At 47.8% G+C, this 18,652-nt stretch overlaps 1 protein-coding gene across 2 annotated transcripts; it reads right to left on the reverse strand.

The window, feature by feature from the left end:
• Window positions 1-2,519: 2,519 nt before the first annotated feature.
• On the reverse strand, window positions 2,520-13,630 carry LOC105491317 (ataxin 1 like). Of its 2 annotated transcripts, none has more exons than XM_011757616.3 (3): window positions 13,525-13,630; window positions 11,584-11,645; window positions 2,520-10,055 (listed from the first exon to the last, which is right to left on the reverse strand). In XM_011757616.3, exon 3 carries the CDS (start codon window positions 9,936-9,938, stop codon window positions 7,869-7,871), a length of 2,070 nt encoding a protein of 689 aa, XP_011755918.1. In that variant the 5' UTR covers window positions 9,939-10,055; window positions 11,584-11,645; window positions 13,525-13,630; the 3' UTR covers window positions 2,520-7,868. The 2 variants fall into 2 exon arrangements, with proteins under 2 accessions (XP_011755918.1, XP_011755919.1); XM_011757617.3 differs by having other exon boundaries at window positions 2,520-10,058.
• Between the last annotated feature and the right edge of the window lie 5,022 nt (window positions 13,631-18,652).

Below are 18,652 nucleotides of genomic sequence, written 5' to 3' on the forward strand. Positions count from 1 at the left end.
GCTTTTCTCTCAATGTCATTCTAGCAAATGAAGTGATCTAGGAGAAACCTGGGTGGAAATTTTCAGACAGTGGCTTCTGGTGGCTTGCCCTTTTCTTAGGGAGGGTGCTCCTCAGCTTAGGCTGTCCAAGCAGAGGTCCTCATTTGGGTCTTTACAAGTTGCCAAGGAATTAGCATGACGCCAAAGAAAGAACCGATGTTGACTGTGATGCCTGTGGTCCCAAGGGCTATTTAAACCTAGCTTACCTTTTCCAAACTCAGAAGTCTCTCCTCATAACTGGTGTTTTCTAAAGACTATGCAATACCTTCAACTAGGTGTGCAACTTTTCCCAGCAATACTGTTTGTTGAACATTTACAATTCTAGACAGTAGTCAGCTGCATCTAGGAATAGGCTCATAGAAATAGCTGCAATATTAAGGTCCACAGCACCAAGAAACTCATGTTTGCATTTTATTTATGTTTTATTTATTCACAAGAGGCAAGGCAGGAAAATAAGCTCACTGAAGAAAATCCAGAAGTAAGGTGGTAAGAGCTCAGGTCAATAGTGGTTAAGGCTAGGGCAAAATGATTACTCTGGCAGGTTGTACGGCTGCCAGACCATGGAGGAGACAAGAGCTGAGGTCATTTCTAAAAAGTTTCTGTGATGGTACGGAACAGGCACAGAACCTTCCTAGCCTGCACCAAAGGTTGTGTTCAGTTTAGATAATTATAGATCTTGAGGTCCAGAAGGAAGTGCCCTAGTTAAATTGTAGCCAGAAAAATAACTATGCCAGGAATGTGGACTTCTTCCAATATCTTAACAGGGAAACTTGGATTCCTCTCTGACCTCCATAGGTCCAAGGCTGTTTAAGTGTCAACTGACCCCCACCAAACTAGGATTTTTGTTTTTTGGGTTTTTCTGTTTGTTTTTGTGCGATGGAGTCTCGCTCTGTTGCCCGGGCTGGAGTGTAATGATGGGATCTTAGCTCACTGCAACCCCCGCCTCCCGAGTTCAAGTGATTCTCCTGCCTCAGCCTCCCGAGTAGCTGGGATTACAGGCACGTGCCACCACACCCGGCTACTTTCTGTATTTTTAGTAGAGACAGGGTTTCACCATGTTGGCCAGGCTGGTCTTGAACTTCTGACCACAGGTGATCCACCTGCCTTGGCCTCCCAAAGTGCTGGGATTACAGGCGTGAGCCACTGCGCCCTGCCTGGGGTTTGTTTTTTTGAGAAAGGATATCACTACGTCACCTAGGCTGAAGTACAGTGGCAAGATCGTACCTCACCGTAACCTCTAACTCCTGGACTCAAGTGATCCTCCTGCCTCAGCCTCCCGAGTAGCTGGAACTACAGGTGTGCGCCACCATGCCCAGCTAACAAACTAGGGTTACTTTCACCAGGCAGGCTAAAATATTTGTTTTGAAAAATACATTTAAAAGAAAATACTTAGTTGACGTGCTTGTAATCAATCCCAGCTACTCGGGTGGCTGAGGACGAGAAGATGAGAATCACTTGAACCCGCAAGGTGGAGGCTGCAGTGAGCTGAGATTGTGCCACTGCACTCCAGCCTGTCAACACAGTGAGACTCTATCTCAAAAAACAAACAAACAAACAAATAAACAAAAAACTACTTAATTGACCCAAATGCCTTTCTCTCAGAGCTCCATACTGGAGTCCTACTTGGGATGCTTTAAAATGACTTGAGTCCTCACTATGTGCCAAAGATGATTCTGAGCGCTTTACATAGATGATCTCAATCTTCACAAGAAACTCTGAATTCATACCAACTCAGGAGTTGCATCTCTGGGTTCGGAAGTACCCTGCCACTTACTAGCTGTGTAACTTTGGGGAAGTAGTACTTAACCTCTATGTCTTGGCTTCCCCATCCACAAAATGGAAATAGTAGCAACAAATGCTTGTCCGTATAGAGAAAGCACTTAGGATATTTTGTAGCACATAATAAGTGTTCCATAAATGCCACTTACTAGTGGCAAGTTTTCTAAATTTTAGGCAGTAGCTATGATTGGGGCTGACTTATTCCAACAATTTCTGGCAGTATTCCTGAGTAAAGAATTGGGGAGAAGGCGAGCAGTGAAGGTGCCTACAGATCCTTGTGATTCCACTAGAATCTAAGTCTTCAGGTAGACTTCTGGGTCTCTGAAATCCACACCAACAGAGGGGAGAAACCATGCTTGAGGACAAGATCATGCCATCTGCCTTGAGCTCACCGCACAATATAGGCACCATTTGTGCTCCATTACAACTGCTCCCACAAAGGTTTCTATCCCCCACCCCATGGCCACCATCTAAGGCTGGGATAGGAAGAAGGCGCAAACACCAAAAGGAAAAGCTAGTAGTTTATATAGATAGATATATAGATATATAGATATTGATAGATATTGTGTTTACATAGTCCACAAGTTAAATGCAGGTATCCATAAGAAGAGCATTAACAATAAAAATACAATCTGTGTGTAGCCAAGTACAGAGACTTAAAATGGTAAAACAGCAAAAAGGATCTCACAAAAGTACAAATATACAGTACAAATTGATTTATTTAAAACAGTTACAAAAAAGCACAACAAAATAGAGATTATCCTTAGAATTATTAATGCTTTGTTAAAGATCAGGTAGGATTAGAGGGTAAGAAATGGTATTGGGTGGAGGGAGCACCTGACTAGTTCTAAGGCTTTAGATACAATGCAGTTGATTACATATTAATTCAGCCATTACATACTGGGGATAGTAGATGGGGGATCAGTAATTTATCTACAGGGAACTCCTACACAGATCCATCCAGACCTCCCCATTGCCATCCTTCTCCACTCCTTAGGACCCTAAAGCCACCTGGATGACAACATTCCCATCCTCCTTTCTCCACCCCATTCCCTATCCATATATTCTTCCCTCGCCTAAGGTGCTGTGCAAGCTGAGAGCAGTCTGCTCTCTGCAGCTGGATCATATACTGTTTTGGCTACAGGGATCCTGTGTGACTAAGAAGGTTGTAGGGGACAGCCTTATTTTAATACTTTAAGTTAGCCATGAGTACAGTCAGTCCCTCCCCCAACACAATCTAGATTCTCTTGAATGCAAGTATCAATCAAGTGAGGGATCAACCCTGCCTTCAGCAATACCAGCAATGCACTAACCACTCACAGCTCACAACTACGTGCAAACTCCCTGTCCAGGGGGTGGGTGTAAAACCACTGTGTCATCAGCTCACTCTCTCTCTCTCTGAAGAACCTCAGTCCCCATGACAGTCATAAAGACAAATAAATGCTTGCAAGTTTGACAATAGGTAAAGGCACATGGGCTGCTGCCACACACACTGCAGGCAGGAACCCAATTTGAGGCCATCTTCACTGCTGGGCATTTGCAGTGGAATGGCTTTGGGATCACAAAGACTTTGAGTTCGCAATCTACCAGGGGGGATCTAGGTTTAACTGGAGAACTAATAAAGAAACCTTTAGTGTGAAAAGTGCATTTATGACTATTGTTCCTGCTGGGGAGGCAGCAGGGCAAACTCCAACACCTCTCCTCCTTCCGCCCCAGGCACTGTGCATAGTCTGCAGCTAAGGAGAGAGTGCAGTCGACTCTAGCATCTCTGGGGCCAGTGTCATCATAGGCCCAGACCAGGCTTCTGGTCCAAAGATGGATCCTAGAGTTGAAAGAGCAACTGACAGCTGCAAAGACCCAGATGCTTATTTTATTATTGCATAATGTGGGAGACCTTCCCTACCCCAGGGAAGATGGAGGGTGAAGGCTTCCCAGCAAAGGGCAAACAGGTTCCTGATCAACATCCAACCTAATAAGGTTCAGCTCCTCAACTGTAGTGTACACTTTTGCCCATCTGGAAGGTACTGTAGCTTCAGTGTGGTTTAGTAAACTTAGCCTAGAAGGCCAAGATGTCTCCCTAAAACTTAGTCTCTGTCCTATTTACTTTGTTTATAAGACTGTGACCTAACTTCCCATGGCCAATTCAATCAACCAGTAAAGTAAAGTTGTCTTTACTCCAACGGACCCAGGCCTTTTCCCAGTCAATCCATGTCCAACCCTCCATCTCCAGTGTGATCACTCAACTCTTCAATATGCCTGCTTGCTGCAGGTTTAAACCACACCACCATCCTGTGCTTCCCCCTAAATCGCTCATGATGCCCACCAGTAAAAATAAAACTAAACCCCACTTGAGGTGCTATTTCAGCCAAACTTTAAACCCTCTTCAAACTCCAGAATCCACCTAACTGGAGCTGGACGAACTTCACTGGGATGCTGGCATGGGCCCCTAATGTGGTTCCCTTCATTTAGTTTTTAAAACAGGATACAAGATACCACAAAGGAAAGAAGTTAATACAACAGAAGACACCACTAGTAGAAACCTGCTTGTTTCTCCCTCAAGATAGTCAGACATTTGGAGCCAAAAGGCTCCCAACAGCACTGAAGCCATATCCCTTTGGATTCACCAGTCCACCAGCAGCATTTCATACCATCCCTATTCAACATGACTTTGCTATAAAATAATGTGGCCTAACACAGGTAAGAATGAACCGGACGCCTAGACTTAATCTACATGGCCAAAGACATGGAGGATAGGGAGCTGTAGAGGGCAGCAGGCAGGACAGTGAGCGGACAGCAGCAGTGGCAAAGCAGCGCAGAGCAAAGCCCTTGGTGGTATGACCAACTGGGACCAAGAATATAGAAGGATCAGCCCAGATGGGCTGAGGCCCCTCCCCTCAAGTACAAGCACTCAGCTCTGAACTCCTAGATCCCCTTCCCCCCATGCCACCTCTTCCTCATGTGTACTAATCTTGATAGGAATGATTCAAGACTTGGCTTATTATCCATCCATGACTGGGTTCCCCTATTCCCAAATTGGTATACACATTTTTATACAGTGCCAGACAGTCAGCAGTCCTCCTTTCTATTCCTAAGAGCTGGAAACGTCCTACTGCTGACAAGAGACAGGCTCTGGCCCTCGTCAACTGCTCATTCCTAAAAAGTTGACAACTTTCCACTAAAATACTCACTCTCTAAAAACTGCTCTCATGTCTCCTGCAAACTGAGGAAATTCCTATAAGGAAGAATGGACACACCACAGGTTAGTCATATTTTTCATGCCTGGAGGAAAAGACTAAACTAGAGGTTAAAGGCAAGGGGAAGGCCACAGCTCTGACCGAGATTTAGAGCACGGAGCTGCTTTTCCTGGGGACCATAGTTTATGAAAGATACCTTTGCAGCTCAGCAAAATCAAGTATTAATATGTTATATATGCATGGAACGATATTGTGATATTACAGGAGCTGCTGGTATTGCTTCACCAGCAAGAGACAGAACAGGAGCAGCAACAGAAAGGTCAGGGCCCAACCTGCCAGGGTCCTCAAGAATTTCTCTTTCCAGAATTCCGTGGAAGTTACCAGGTTGCAAAGTCACAAGTAGCCCAAGTGGAGCGTGATTTGATTTAAACTAATTGGTCTGTATCTGGTTAGATATAGGTTTGCCCCATAAGCAGAAAGCTCAGCTTGTGTCCTTGCAGACACTGCTTGAGCATCTTCTGTGTACATGTCACTAAATTCAGTTGATGAGCCTTCCTATGAGGAAGGATGCTTGTGAGAAACTCGTGCAAACAATGAACTCTAGCAATGAGTTGCTCATGAAACAGCCAGAGATGAGGCCTTCTCCCAAGGCTCTCATTTGAGGAGATTCCTCAAGACTCAACCCCACAGGCCCCCACTGTAGGAAACAAGCCAGAGAAAGCAGCATTCAGAGAATGGGGGACAGAGAAGGGGAAAGATATGATCCCAAATGCAGTACGAAGTTGGTGTCTGGTTCTGATACAAACCAGATACTGAAGCACTCGTGGTCAGGTCAGCAGCTTCCTTTGATGGACCCCCAAAAGCTGACTGACCAGGCAACTGCTTTCAAGGAATGAAAGAGTGTAGGGCTTGTAGCAAACAAGCCAGTTTCAGTCACTCTGTTCCCCCAGGAGAACAACCTTTAGCACCTGAACACTAAGAATGACTCCATTCTCAGAACTTCCCCTCCCCCCAGGAGGTAGGTAAGATTATTTATCCCCATTTGGCAGGTGGGGAGGAAGTGAAAGAGCCAGAGGTCACGAGACTTGCCGAAAGTCCTTGACAGAGCAGACATCAGACCTCAGAGGTTTGGACTCCTGATGCCAGGCCAGGTCTCGGCCAATCCAAGTACACCTTATAAAGGACATGCCAGGATCACAGCCTGGGAGAAGTCTAACCAGAGAGCTGGGTGGATAATACCCTGAGTTGCCTTCAAGAGTCTAAAGACCCCCAAAAAACAAACAAAAAAACTCACCCACCTGAAAGCTAGTGGGGGAGCCTAATTCCCAATACCCAATGGAACCCCACGGTCTGAGCTGATGCTAAAAGTTGTGAAGAAAATGTGGGATTAAGACATTGGCGGGGGCTGGGGGGGGTGCAAATGCAACTAAGATTGAAAATACTTTTTGCAGAGGAATATACCACCACAAAATGACATCTATTCAGGTATTGAAATGTTATCAAGCCTATCCTAGAATCTTAGAGCTGGTGGTGGGAGGGGATGGATTGGAGACACCAGAATGCCGGGAGAAGCAGTGGAACAAGATGTGAGGGGCATATGGGACGTGTGAAAATGCTATGATGGGCACTGCCCAGCCATGCATTTGCCCTGGCCCAGGGCATAGTTCCCTTCTTCTTTCTCCACCAAGCTGTTTGGCAGTGGAAGTGGAGGGGACATGATTTTGAGATTTTAAAAATAGAGATTATAGCTGAAGGGGAAACCAGAGAGACCCCTACCCACCAAAAACTAGAGGTCTTGGTCAGAGTGGACAAAACCAACTTTGCAGACAAGGAAAGGCAGCGCAGCTACAAATGAGGCCCAGGTCACAACACCATGCAGAGGTAAGGGCAGCAGGAGGGTGGGGGTGGCGCAGGCACTTAGGCACAACACAGACAAAGGTGGGGGATCAGTGCCTGGGAAAAAAGGGTCTACTAATTCTTTCTAAAGTCACCATTACCAGCAAGATTCTGTGAGATTTCAAAGTGAGTCTGGCATGCTGAATTGGAGGAGCTTTGTTAGGTGAGCTACCTTTCCAGAGGCCCTGCCTAGAACCCAGTCAGCCTGGCTATCAAGTCTCTCTCCCAAAGTCTGCTGACTTAATCCCTGGCAAGGTAGTACTTCACTCTGAACCCTGAAGGGGCTCTCCCTCTGGGCCCCCGTGCTGCTAGAAGCCTTGTAGGCGGAATGGTGAGGAGAGATGGGGAAGAGCTATGAAGCAGAGGATCAAGCAGAGTCCTGTAGATCAGAGTGCTCCTCCCCTACACACTCAGCCACAGACATCTGGAACAAAATCACCCTTTAAAGTGCGCATCTCTCACAAGAAGGGTTCTGGGTGGGAACCCTCTTATTTCCAACCTTGGGGCCTCCTGCCCTTCCACCACAAAAAAGAAAAAAAACTTCTGACAGTTTAACTGCTACTATAAGCTGTGGATCATCATTTTTGGCTCTCTTTACTCCCTCCCTCTGCCAACTGCTCCCAAAGCCTGGACTTTCTCTTGCAGGAGCTAGGGATGGGGAGGAAAGAACAGGGAGGCCCTGATTTTGGAATGTTTCTTCTCCTGTGTGCACCCCCTTCCTTCCTTGCCCCAGGCCTGCTGCTCCCCATCACAACACCCTCTGGGGTTGTCCTGAAAGGACGCCATGGGGTAATGAGCAACAGATCCTGCCTTGGGAGGCTGACTTCATGCCTCCCCTTTCCCCCAAATCTCACTGCCAAGAAAGCCATTCCCTGCTCGGCGTGTGCAAATCCTCTGCCTGCTCACGGCGGCGAGGCAAGGCTCTGGGGTAAAGCCCCAGTCCTGGTCTGGGAAAGAGGTTCATTTTCCCGCATTGGAACGCCCTTCAATGGACAGCTTTACCTCCTGTGGAATGAAAGAGGGACGGAGCAGCGCAGCCCGTGCCTCCTCCCCTTGCATGCCGTATCTTTGGAAGCTCGGGGTTGGCCAGCAGGCCTGAGCACCAGGCTCAGGCTGGGAAGGCTCTACCACATGGGAGCCCTCTCCTGCCGGCTGGCTCTTCCCCTCACTGTCACATAGCTCTCTGGGTCCCAAGACGGTCCTCTCAGGCCTTGCTCGGGGGGGACCCAGCTGGCCTGGGGGAGCACAGCTGGCCTGAGAAACTGAGTTACTGTTCAAGCTCTGTAAACTGATAGAGATGCAGACATCTCCCACCTGTAGCCGATGGCAGGGCAGAGAGAAGAGTTGTGTCGTCCGCCCAGGGCTGCAAGAGGACCAACCCTGGCCATATACAAAGAAGGGGTGCTCAGGGGGCACCTCGATGCTCACTTTGCTCTGCTGCTCACCAACCACAAAATGTAGCATGACAAATCCAGGCCATTGGCTCTCCTGAATGTCCACGACCGTGCTAGAGTCAATCTTCAGCCCCCCACTCACTTCGGCACTGCGCACAAAATCCTGGGTCTGGAGGTCCTCCACCCGCTTCAGCTCTCCCGTAGCCAGCTGGATGATGGCGCCTTTCATGAAATGGGAAGGCAAGTGGGAGGAGGTAATGGGGGGCGGCGTTGGCTCTTTGTCTGGGAAGGTGGCTCTGGCCTGCACGTCCAGACTTGATGCTACCAGGATCTCCGAGCCCACAGGCAGCAGGCCTGAGTCAGTTCCAGTGGGCACCAGGTTGCCATTGGCTACAACCATTGCTTTGGGTAAAGGTCTATGTTTTACTGGTTCCTGATGGGACTGAGGGTAGAACCCACAGGCTTGATTTTTCTCTGCCAGCTCTGCAGGGTTCCTGGCTGACCCTCGCCCCTCACCCTGATGGTCGGGGGGATGATGGGATAGGTTGAGGGGGCTGGGTTCCTCTTTCCTCTGAGCTGCCACCACACGATAGTCCTGAGAAGCTAAAGCGCCAACCACTCGCTGGACCTCAAGGTCGGTGTCCGGGGTCCCCCGGTGTGCTGGTGCCGCTACCTCCACCTGTGGAGTCTGAGAACCTGAAAACAACTGTCCATCCACCACACATTCTACCACTGGCACCAGTCCCTGGCCTTCACCCTTGCTGTTGGGGGAGTCAAGGGCTTCACTTTCCCGTCTCACTAAATTTCGTTCTCGCGGTCTCTGTCCTCCATTTGCAGCAGCTGCTTCCAGAGCAGACTGGCTCTCCTGAGGGGTAAGAACTGGGCTGGCACCTGCTGGAGGGGTTTCATGCAAAGTATACCCAGCAGGTAGCCTGGACATCTGATAATAAATGGGCATCCGACCTGGAGCAAGGTCCAGCGGCTGAGTACTTGAATGATGTGGCAATTGCCCAGGTGGGGAGGTGGCAGAGGGAGCTTTGTTAAATGAGTGGGCTGGGGAGGGAGCCTGTGGGGGAGGAGTGGCTCCTTCTGCCAGAAGTGAGGCATATGGCACAAAGTGTGGAAGGTGAGAGGTGGCAAGGTTGGCAGAAGGAGACAGGAGGGGACTCGGTAGGAAATTAGGTGGCACAGCATAGGGAAGGCTATAAGGAGACCCAATGAACTGCAGTGAGGTGGATGGAAGCTGAGCATAGTGGATTGGGGGATAGTGGATGCCTGGATGTTGAATTAGTGAAGACGCTACATTAAACGTCGGGGGCAAGGGGCTCATATTCACCACAGACGGGAGGCCAGTTGGTGAGAAGGTGGCAGGTGGCACAGCCACCTTATACAGCATGCCATACTGGTCCACTGTCAGACCGGTGATGGCCTCAGCTCCATCACCCCCCAGGCTGACTCTGGTTCCTGCCTGGCTCTGCCCAGCCACCACAACCCCTCGGGACCATTCAGAAGCATCACTGGAGGGTGTGTGGTTAGCGGAGCAGCTGGTAGTTCTCCCCATATCCTCGCTGGTCACGGGGAGGTCTCGTTTCTTTGGTGGAAGGCATTCCTGACTCCTCTCATGAACAGGTTTCATATTGCTTTGTGGTGTTCCTGGAGCCTGGAAGGAGTCGGCTTGCTCCCTGGGGCATCAGAAGGGGCTTCTCTGTAGCTTCCCTGTACCCCTCTCTGCTTCTGGCTGGGGCGCCCACATCTGCTAGGGAACAAATCAGAGGCAAACAAAAGTAACCTAGGGATGAGCCAAGACAAAGGAAATAGAAAGAACTGTGCCATGGAGGAAGATGTAACAAAGGAGACTGTTAGAAAATAAGGAGGAAAGAGAAAGGGGCAGACAAGGAGGCTACCCCCAACTCATCCAGCCTGGGACATGAGAGAAACACAAGGCACAAAGAGCTATAGGGACAAGCATTCACCAATGCACAAATAACCTGTGGGCTCCACAAGCCCAGAGAGACCAACAGCTTCACAGTTAGTCATATGTCTCATGAGCCATGAGCACCTTGTCTTTTTTCTGCCTTCTTCCCAAAGGGGGCTTTGAACACATGGTCTTTCCTGCTTGCTCTTTTGGTGTGTTTTTTTTTTTTTTTTTACACATGGAGTTTTGCTTTTGTTGCCCAGGCCAGAGTGCAATGGTGCAATCTCAGTTCACTGCAACCTCCGCCTCCCAGGTTCAAGGAATTCTGCCTCGGCCTCCCGAGTAGCTGGGACTACAGGCATGCACCACCATGCCCAGCTAACTTTATATTTTTAATAGAGATGGAGTTTCACATGTTGGCCAGGCTAGTCTTGAACTCTTGCCCTTGGGTGATCTGCCCGCCTCAGCCCCCCAAAGTGTTGGGATTATGAGTGTGAGCCACAGCGCCCAGCCTCCTGCTGGCTCTTTTTCTTAAGTTTCTCCTTTTGCTACCAAACATGAATGTGCCACCTTCTTTCCTGAACACATGACCTCATCCTTGCTTCCTTTCTGTAGCCTAATTTGGGTTATGATCTCACCTACTACTATCCCAAGCCTGGCTAAAAACTCTCTTCCTCCTTTGCCTCATATCATCCGTACCTCAAGGACCTAGGTGTCAAAATCTTCAGGTCTGCTTGTGTCTTTGTTTTTAAACTCTGCTCCCTAACCAGGTTATGAAAATTAACATCTTTGCCCCATGAAATAATACATTTTAACTCAGCCTCTATATAGTGAGAGTGATTAAACTAGTTTGCTGTCAACTTGTTTCTCCTCTTCACCAAAGAACAACAAAATTCTTCTGACCTTACGTACACTTCCGGTTCCCTAGTCTCAAAAGGCTTCTTTTCTTCTCAGTGATCACCTTCAATTTGCCTTCTCTATTCATTCCCTTTCTTTTTTCTTTGCGCTTTCTTTTACCAATAGCTCTTTCTCCACTGTAGGTCTGCTCCAGGCACCACTCCATAAAATTCTGGTTCCATTCCTCTAAACATGCCTGTTTTTTTCCCCATATCTGTATGATTCATCAGAAAGTTCTCTTTCCCCTTTCTCTTATTGTCACCTTTTACAAATGCTTCTGTCCGTTGTTATAAAGCAACTTTTTGGTCTGAACACTTCAGTGCACATGAACTTTGCTGCCTAGTTCTTCCAACCAGGTTCCAGTTCTTTGGATCTGAAAAGAGCTTTCTATATTATATTCTGTTCTGTTTTTCCACTGTGACATCCCAGATATTTTCCTGAAACAAGGAATTCAAAGTGCCGCTATTACCTGAGTTTCCAGTGGTGCTTCTGAGCAGCTGTAGTAAGTGTCCTCCCGGCTGGCTCGGGAGCCTAGAAGATAGAAACAGGAATGGAGTAAGCAGCTGCCTGACCTCTGTAATTCCAAAGCATTACAGTATACACGTCCTTGCCTCATCTTCTTCCCCACAGGTAAATGGTACATCTACCCAGAGTGCCCAGGCAGTTGAACAGAAAGAAAAACATCTCTAGTGTTCCAACTTGTAAGAAGACATCCCTGAAAAAAAATTTTCATGTATCACATTTCATTGGTTTTCCTTAACATCATTTCCCTAACATCTACCTGTGCCTGTTCCCCAAAGGTTAAATTTGCTTCCAATCCAAATTTCAGATAAATGCAAATAAAAATGGAAGCTTTAACACTGTTCCCATATGAACAGTGGTAAGCAGGAAAAATCAACTCCATGGATTTCCCCTTTATTCTGGGCCTGTGAAAACATAAATGTGGTGTTATTTAAATGGAAAAAGCAGCACTAGAGGAAAAAGAACAATTATTTATGTTTCTGGGGCAGAAAAAGAGGTCAAGGGGGAGTCACGCAAGGGGAAGACTTATTAAGAGATTTTCAGGGTTAAAAAAAAATGAGCGTGTGTGTGTGTGTGTATGTAAAATTTTCTGAGGGACAACTTTATACCAAGTGCTGAATCAGGTATGAAATAAACTGAAAATATTGCCTTGGTCCTCAGGTGGCTAACATTGGCGAAACAAAACTACCGCTAAACCATCAATATGTGAATCTACACTTGCCAGAAACGCAAAGCGTGAAAGAATGGAGCCTTAACCTCTGAAAACAGAGAATGTAGTACAGATGAGTGAGTGCTCCGAGAAAATGACTATCCTGTCCAAGTCCTATAGAACACGCCAAGCCTCAACCCAAACCGAATGCAACATCTCAAGATTGGCAAGGTGCAGGTGTACACAAAAGGTGGAAGGATAGGAAAACACAGTGGGAAGACAAATTCCTAATTCCACACACACATATTACACAGTGGCATAAATGATGCCTCTTTTCTCCACCAGCAGTTTGAGTAACTGAAAAGCAGTTTGCTTTCTTCTTCATTCCCAACAGAAACTGGGGTCACATCTTCAATCCCAAAATGATCCTTGCTTTCTGTAACGAAAACTTTAAAGAAAACCTGCCTCCAGGTCACCCAGAGTTTAGCAAACATAGGCTAGTAAAAGGACCGAAAGAGGCAAAAGGTCTGCAGAAAGGACAACAAAGAGCCAAGCCTGTGCGCCAGGTTCCCACAACGCAAAACACACTTAAGAATCCGAAACCTCAGCCTCTCGAGAACCTCACTGAAGATCTCCAAGGGAAAACGCAGCTTGTGACCCCAACCGAGCTAACAGGCTGTTAGGAGAGTTGCCAACGCTGCTAGCAGAGCCCGGAACCAAGCTCCTCATCACGCTTGGGTCGGAATCAAGGGGCTGAACCCAGGTGCAGACTCAAATTCTCTGCGGGCTAGAGGTGCGCCCGACAGAAAGGGAGAAGGAGAAGCCTGTCAGAGACTAGGGTTATGGCTCCCAGTGGTCCCGCAATCCTTGTGCCAACAAGGGTAGGACTCGAAATCGAGAGTTCTGCGTTTAGAGAGTAGGGGGTCCACCCTTCACCAAGGGGGCAGGGGCGAGGCCCTGCAGGCGACGCTTCCTTGTTTGGGGGCCCTTCCCGCCCCGCAGACTCGGACACCTTGGTTCTCAGGGACACAGCCTCCGGGGCGCCGGGGCCTGAGGCCGTCTTTCAGGCCAGGCTAGAGAGAAGCGCAAGGGGGTCTAGGTGCGGCCTCTCCCCTCCGTCTGTCCGCGGTTCATGGGCCCCGGCCCGGCGGAGCAACGGGCTCCTGAGGGCCACTTCCTCCGAAGCACGGAGCCCAGGCCTGCCTGGCCCCGGCGGCCACCACTTCCAGGAACACTCACCAGCCCATTTCACAGCGCTTCCCGGGATCCACCAGCTCGTCCCGGAGCCGCCGCAACCGCGGCCGCCGCCATCCCCGGCCCCGGAGCCGCCCCACACCCAGCGCCCCCCCAGCCGGGCGCCCAGAGATGGCGTCAAGCGCGTCCCGCCCCCGGCGCGGAGAGATTGCGTCGCGCCGGGGTGGGAGAGCAACGCCCAGGACTCCCCGGGAAGGGAGGGTGCCACACTCCCATCGCGTTCGGCGTTCCCTCTGTTGGGTGAACAAACTCTTCTCCCTGGGACCGGGTCACGTGAATAGGTCTGGGCCCGGCCCCCTCAGCCTGACCCCATAATGACCCCGCAATCGTTCCACCTCAGTAAATTTTGGGGGTTCCCAAACAGCCCTGGGGCGTGGTCATCGGCGACCCCCCATTTCCTGGACTTCTTGTCCTGACTTGTGCAGCCTTTTCTGAGGAACTTCGGGGAACCCCGAGGTGACCTAGGCTCAGGAGAAAAGGAGATGCCTCTTGGGGACCCAGGTGGAGATAGGAAGTCTTTTTTTTTTTTTTTTTTTTTTTTTTTGAGACAGAGTTTCGCTCTTGTTGCCCAGGCTGGAGTGCAATGGCACAATCTGGGCTCACCCAACCTCCGCCTCCCAGGTTCAAGCAATTCTCCTACCTCAGCCTCCTGAGCAGCTGGGATTACAGGCATGCGCCACCACGCCCGGCTAATTTTTTGTGGGTTTCTCCATGTTGGTCAGGCTGGTCTTGAACTCCCGACCTCAGGTGATCCGCCCGCCTCGGCCTGCCAAAGTGCTGGGATTACAAGCGTGAGCCACCGTGCCAGGGCAATAGGAGCTCTCTAAGTGTTGAAAAGTGGCCCCCGAGGGAGGTAAGAGAGTGCACCCCACTCAGAATCTAGGGGAAGGTGACAAGGAGTGGAACACCTGAAAGTTTAGAGAGAGGCCGAAGTTTAGTACAGTGAGAAGCAGCTTGGTTTAGTGGAAAGAGGGCTTGACTACTCAGTGAAATATTAGGTCACCATTCATTACAAATTAACTAGTCAACTTCATAGTAACATGAACATCTGCTTAACTTAAGTGAAAACAAAAGTGAGCGCCAGTTGAATTTATGTTTGAATAACAACTGTGTTTCTTTTTGTTTTTAAAGTATAGGTTGGTGCAAAAGTAATTGCGGTTTTGGCCACCGAAATGAAGACTTTCAGTTTCTGCAAACTCTGTTCAATAAATAAAATCGAGCCGGGCGCGGTGGCTCACGCCTGTAATCCCAGCACTTTGGGAGGCCGAGGCGGGCGGATCTCGAGGTCGGGAGATTGAGACCAGCCTGGCTAACACGGTGAAACCCCGTCTCTACTAAAAATACAGAAAATTAGCCGGGCATGGTGGCGAGCGGGAGTCCCAGCTACTCGGGAGGCTGAGGCAGGAGAATGGCGTGAACTCGGGAGGCGGAGCTTGCAGTGAGCCGAGATGGCACCACTGCACTCCAGGCTGGGCAATAGAGTGAGACTCCATCTCAAATAAAAAAAAAAAAAAAAGATATATCATTGCAGTTTAGTGTGTGTGTACATATATATATATTTTTTAACCCTGTTGCCCAGGTTAGAGTGCAGTGGTGCCATCTTAGCTCACTGCCTCCTCAAATTCCAGGACTCAAGCAGTCCTCCCACCTCAGCCTCTGGGGTAGGTGCCATGATAGGCATGCACCACTATACCCAGCTAATTTTGTGAAATTTCTTGTAGAGACAAGGTCTTGCTATGTTGCCCAGGCTGGTCTTAGACTCCTGTGCTCAAGTGATCTTCCCTCCTCGGCCTCCCAAAGTGCTGAAATTTCAGGCATGAGCCTACCACACCCAGCCTGGGTTGTATGTATTTGTGTGTATTTGTACAGAAAAGGAGTAGAATACATAACTAATTAACATTGGATATTTTTGGGAAGGAAAGTGGAATTGGGTGGTGGTCAAAAGGCAAAGAACTTATTGTTTGAATATGTAGGAGAATATTATCTTAGAAATAAAAAAAGTAAGTTAAGATACAGATACAATGCATGATCTCTAAGATTCTTTCTAGGGAAACCTTAGACCTCAATTATGTTTTCTCACCTGGATGAGCACATAAGGCCATAAAAAATTATGAAGCACCACACACACACACACACACCACAAATGGAAAAAAACATAGTGAAGTTACTGCTGTCATCTAAATCATCAGAGTGTTTTGCTTCATTAATATTAATATTGTTCATGACAGTCTCTTCTCTCAGTTTGGCCAAGAAGGAAGTCCTGTGGTCACTCAGTGTGTCCGTTTTAGCACTAACTGGCATTCTGGTTTCTAGTTCATTTCTTAGCTCACTAAACTGGCATTAAAATCGTCGAGATAGGAACCCTTGGACTATCCAAGCATATTCAAGGATAGCTAGTTTCTGCCAGATCAAGATACACACTCGGAGCTGGGTTTTCTTTTTTTTTTTTTTCTTTTTTTTTTTTTTGAGACGGAGTCTCGCTCTGTCGCCCAGGCTGGAGTGCAGTGGCCAGATCTCAGCTCACTGCAAGCTCCGCCTCCCGGGTTTACGCCATTCTCCTGTCTCAGCCTCCTGAGTAGCTGGGACTACTAGCCCGCCACCTTGCCCGGCTAGTTTTTTGTATTTTTTAGTAGAGACGGGGTTTCACCGTGTTAGCCAGGATGGTCTCGATCTCCTGACCTCGTGATCCGCCCGTCTCGGCCTCCCAAAGTGCTGGGATTACAGGCTTGAGCCACCGCGCCCGGCGGAGCTGGGTTTTCTGTACAAATTTGAAAGAGTAGATACAGGTAGATGTAAGCAAAAAAAAGTTTTATGGCTACCAACCATTAACATAATGACGTATGTGATACAAAAGCATGTCCATTAAAATATAAAAAACAGGATGTTCTGATTGGTGAAACACAGGTGATTTCCGGGTTTGGCACTGCAGTCCCAAAAGGGTGGGTCATATCTCCGCTGTATCCCATTCCAGAACTCTTTACTACTCTGAGTAATCCTTTTTTCTTTGGTTGTATATCTTGATGGTAGAAAGCTCCATAGCAACAGTTTGACAGGTATATTAGTGATAAGTAAACTAATAAAGTTTTTAGATTTATGGCACAAAAATAACGAAAAGTTACCTAATTTATCCAAATATCTGTATTATTTTCTGGAATCTGGATAATGCCCCTATTTAAGCTATTTATAGTCAGTAAACCAGGCCAGGTATGATGGCTCACTCCTGTAATCCCAGCACTTTGGGAGGCCAAAGCAGGTGAATCACCTGAGGTCAGGAGTTCGAGACTAGCCTGGCCAACTTGGTGAAACCCCATCTCTACTAAAAATACAAAAATTAGCTGGGCATGGTAGCCCGTGCCTATAATCCCAGCTTCTTGAGAGGCTGAGGCAGGATAATCACTTGAACCGGGGGGCAAAGGTTGCGGTGAGCCAATATCGCGCCACTGCAGTCCAGCCTAGGCAACAGAGTGAGACTCTGTCTCAAAACAAAAACAAAAACAAAAAACTGATAAAAGTAAAGGGTTTTTTGTTTTTGATGTGTTTTAGGTATTTGAGGTATTTGGAAAATGAAAAGTTAAACTTCAGTCTGTTTTGTCCACTTCTTCCCTTTCCCTGGATTCCTATTGAATTCCATTGTTGTATATAGATTGAATTTTTGTGATGGGAGAGCTTGAGCTGCTCTGTTGGAAGGAAAACAAAAATAAAACCCTGTTATGTGGGTTATTTTTCTCCCTGAGCAGTCAGGAGTTGCAAACCAGCTCTCTGTGTTATCTAGTTCTCACTGGTGATATTTCTTGTCCTGTAATACGGGGCGGGGAAACTCAGGAAACTACCCCAACTCTTTTTGACAATGCAGATCAAACCAGAGAGAAGCACTGGTAACCATGCGTGTCATAACAAGAGGAGTAGGTGGCATCTTTCATACTGTCATGTCTTCCTGTTTGTATACTTGAGTATGTCAAGGTGTCATTTTAGGAAAGGAACTTTTATCTTTGGGTGCTAATTGTAGAGACAACAACAAACCAGCCAGGCGCGGTGGCTCACGCCTGTAATCCCAGCACTTTGTGAGGCCAGGGTAGGCGGATCACTTGAGGTCAGGAGTTCAAGACCAGCCTGGCCAACAGGGTGAAACCCTCTCTCTACTAAAAATACAAAAATTAGCCAGGCGTTGTGGCAGGTGCCTGAATCCCAGCTACTTGGGAGACTGAGGCAGGAGAATGGCTCGAACCCAGGAGGCACAGGTTGCAGTGAGCTGAGATTGCACCACTGCACTCCAGCCTGAGTGACAGAGTGAGACCCTGTTTCCAAAAAAAAAAGAACAGCAAATCCCAAGTATACATTGAAATTATACTGATACTCTAGAAACATATTGGTGCCTAGTATTAGATTACTTTTTTTTTTTTTTTTTGAGATGGAGTCTTACTCTGTCTCCCAGACTGGAGTGCAGTGGTGCAATCTTGGCTCACTGCAACCTCCACCTTCCAGGTTCAGTTGACTCTCCTGCCTCAGCCTCCCGAGTAGCTGGAATTACAGGTGCCTGACACCACGCCCAGCTAAATTTTGTATTTTTAATAGAGACAGGGTTGTTGCCATGTTAGTCAGGCTGGTCTAGAACTCCTGACCTCAGGTGATCCCCGCCTCGGCCTCCAAAAGAGCTGAGATTACAGGGGTGAGCCACCGTGCCTGGCTTTAGATTACTTTTCAAAAGCTTTTCTAGATATCCAAATGGAGAGATAGGCAATTCTCAAGCTTCTGTTTTAGCTACTTCTCTGAACAATTCTGTGTCCTCATTTCCACATGCTTTTAATGTTGTATGACCTTGCTAGATTCCAAAAGGGATTTCCCTTGAAAGTTCATAATATTTTATTTAGAAGGAGGTCTTATAATTTCTCTGTAAGTGACTACTATTTCCTTTGGGGAGGGGGATCTCCATCTCTTGTATATTTCTTCAGACACTTGCCAGGGACTTTCGTTTTTGTCAGAAATTTCCTACAGAACTCTTTTTTTTTTTTTTCTTTTTTTTTTTTTTGAGACAGAGTCTCGCTCTGTCGCCCAGGCTGGAGTGCAGTGGCCGGATCTCAGCTCACTGCAAGCTCCGCCTCCTGGGTTTATGCCA

The sequence above is a fragment of the Macaca nemestrina genome, chromosome 18, assembly GCF_043159975.1.
Source record: "Macaca nemestrina isolate mMacNem1 chromosome 18, mMacNem.hap1, whole genome shotgun sequence".
NCBI classification, from domain to species: Eukaryota; Metazoa; Chordata; class Mammalia; order Primates; family Cercopithecidae; genus Macaca; species Macaca nemestrina.

Bases quoted from the DNA above. Each gene is read 5' to 3' on its own strand.
- LOC105491317 (XM_011757616.3), bottom strand. From the start codon at position 9,938: ATGAAACCTGTTCATGAGAGGAGTCAGGAATGCCTTCCACCAAAGAAA.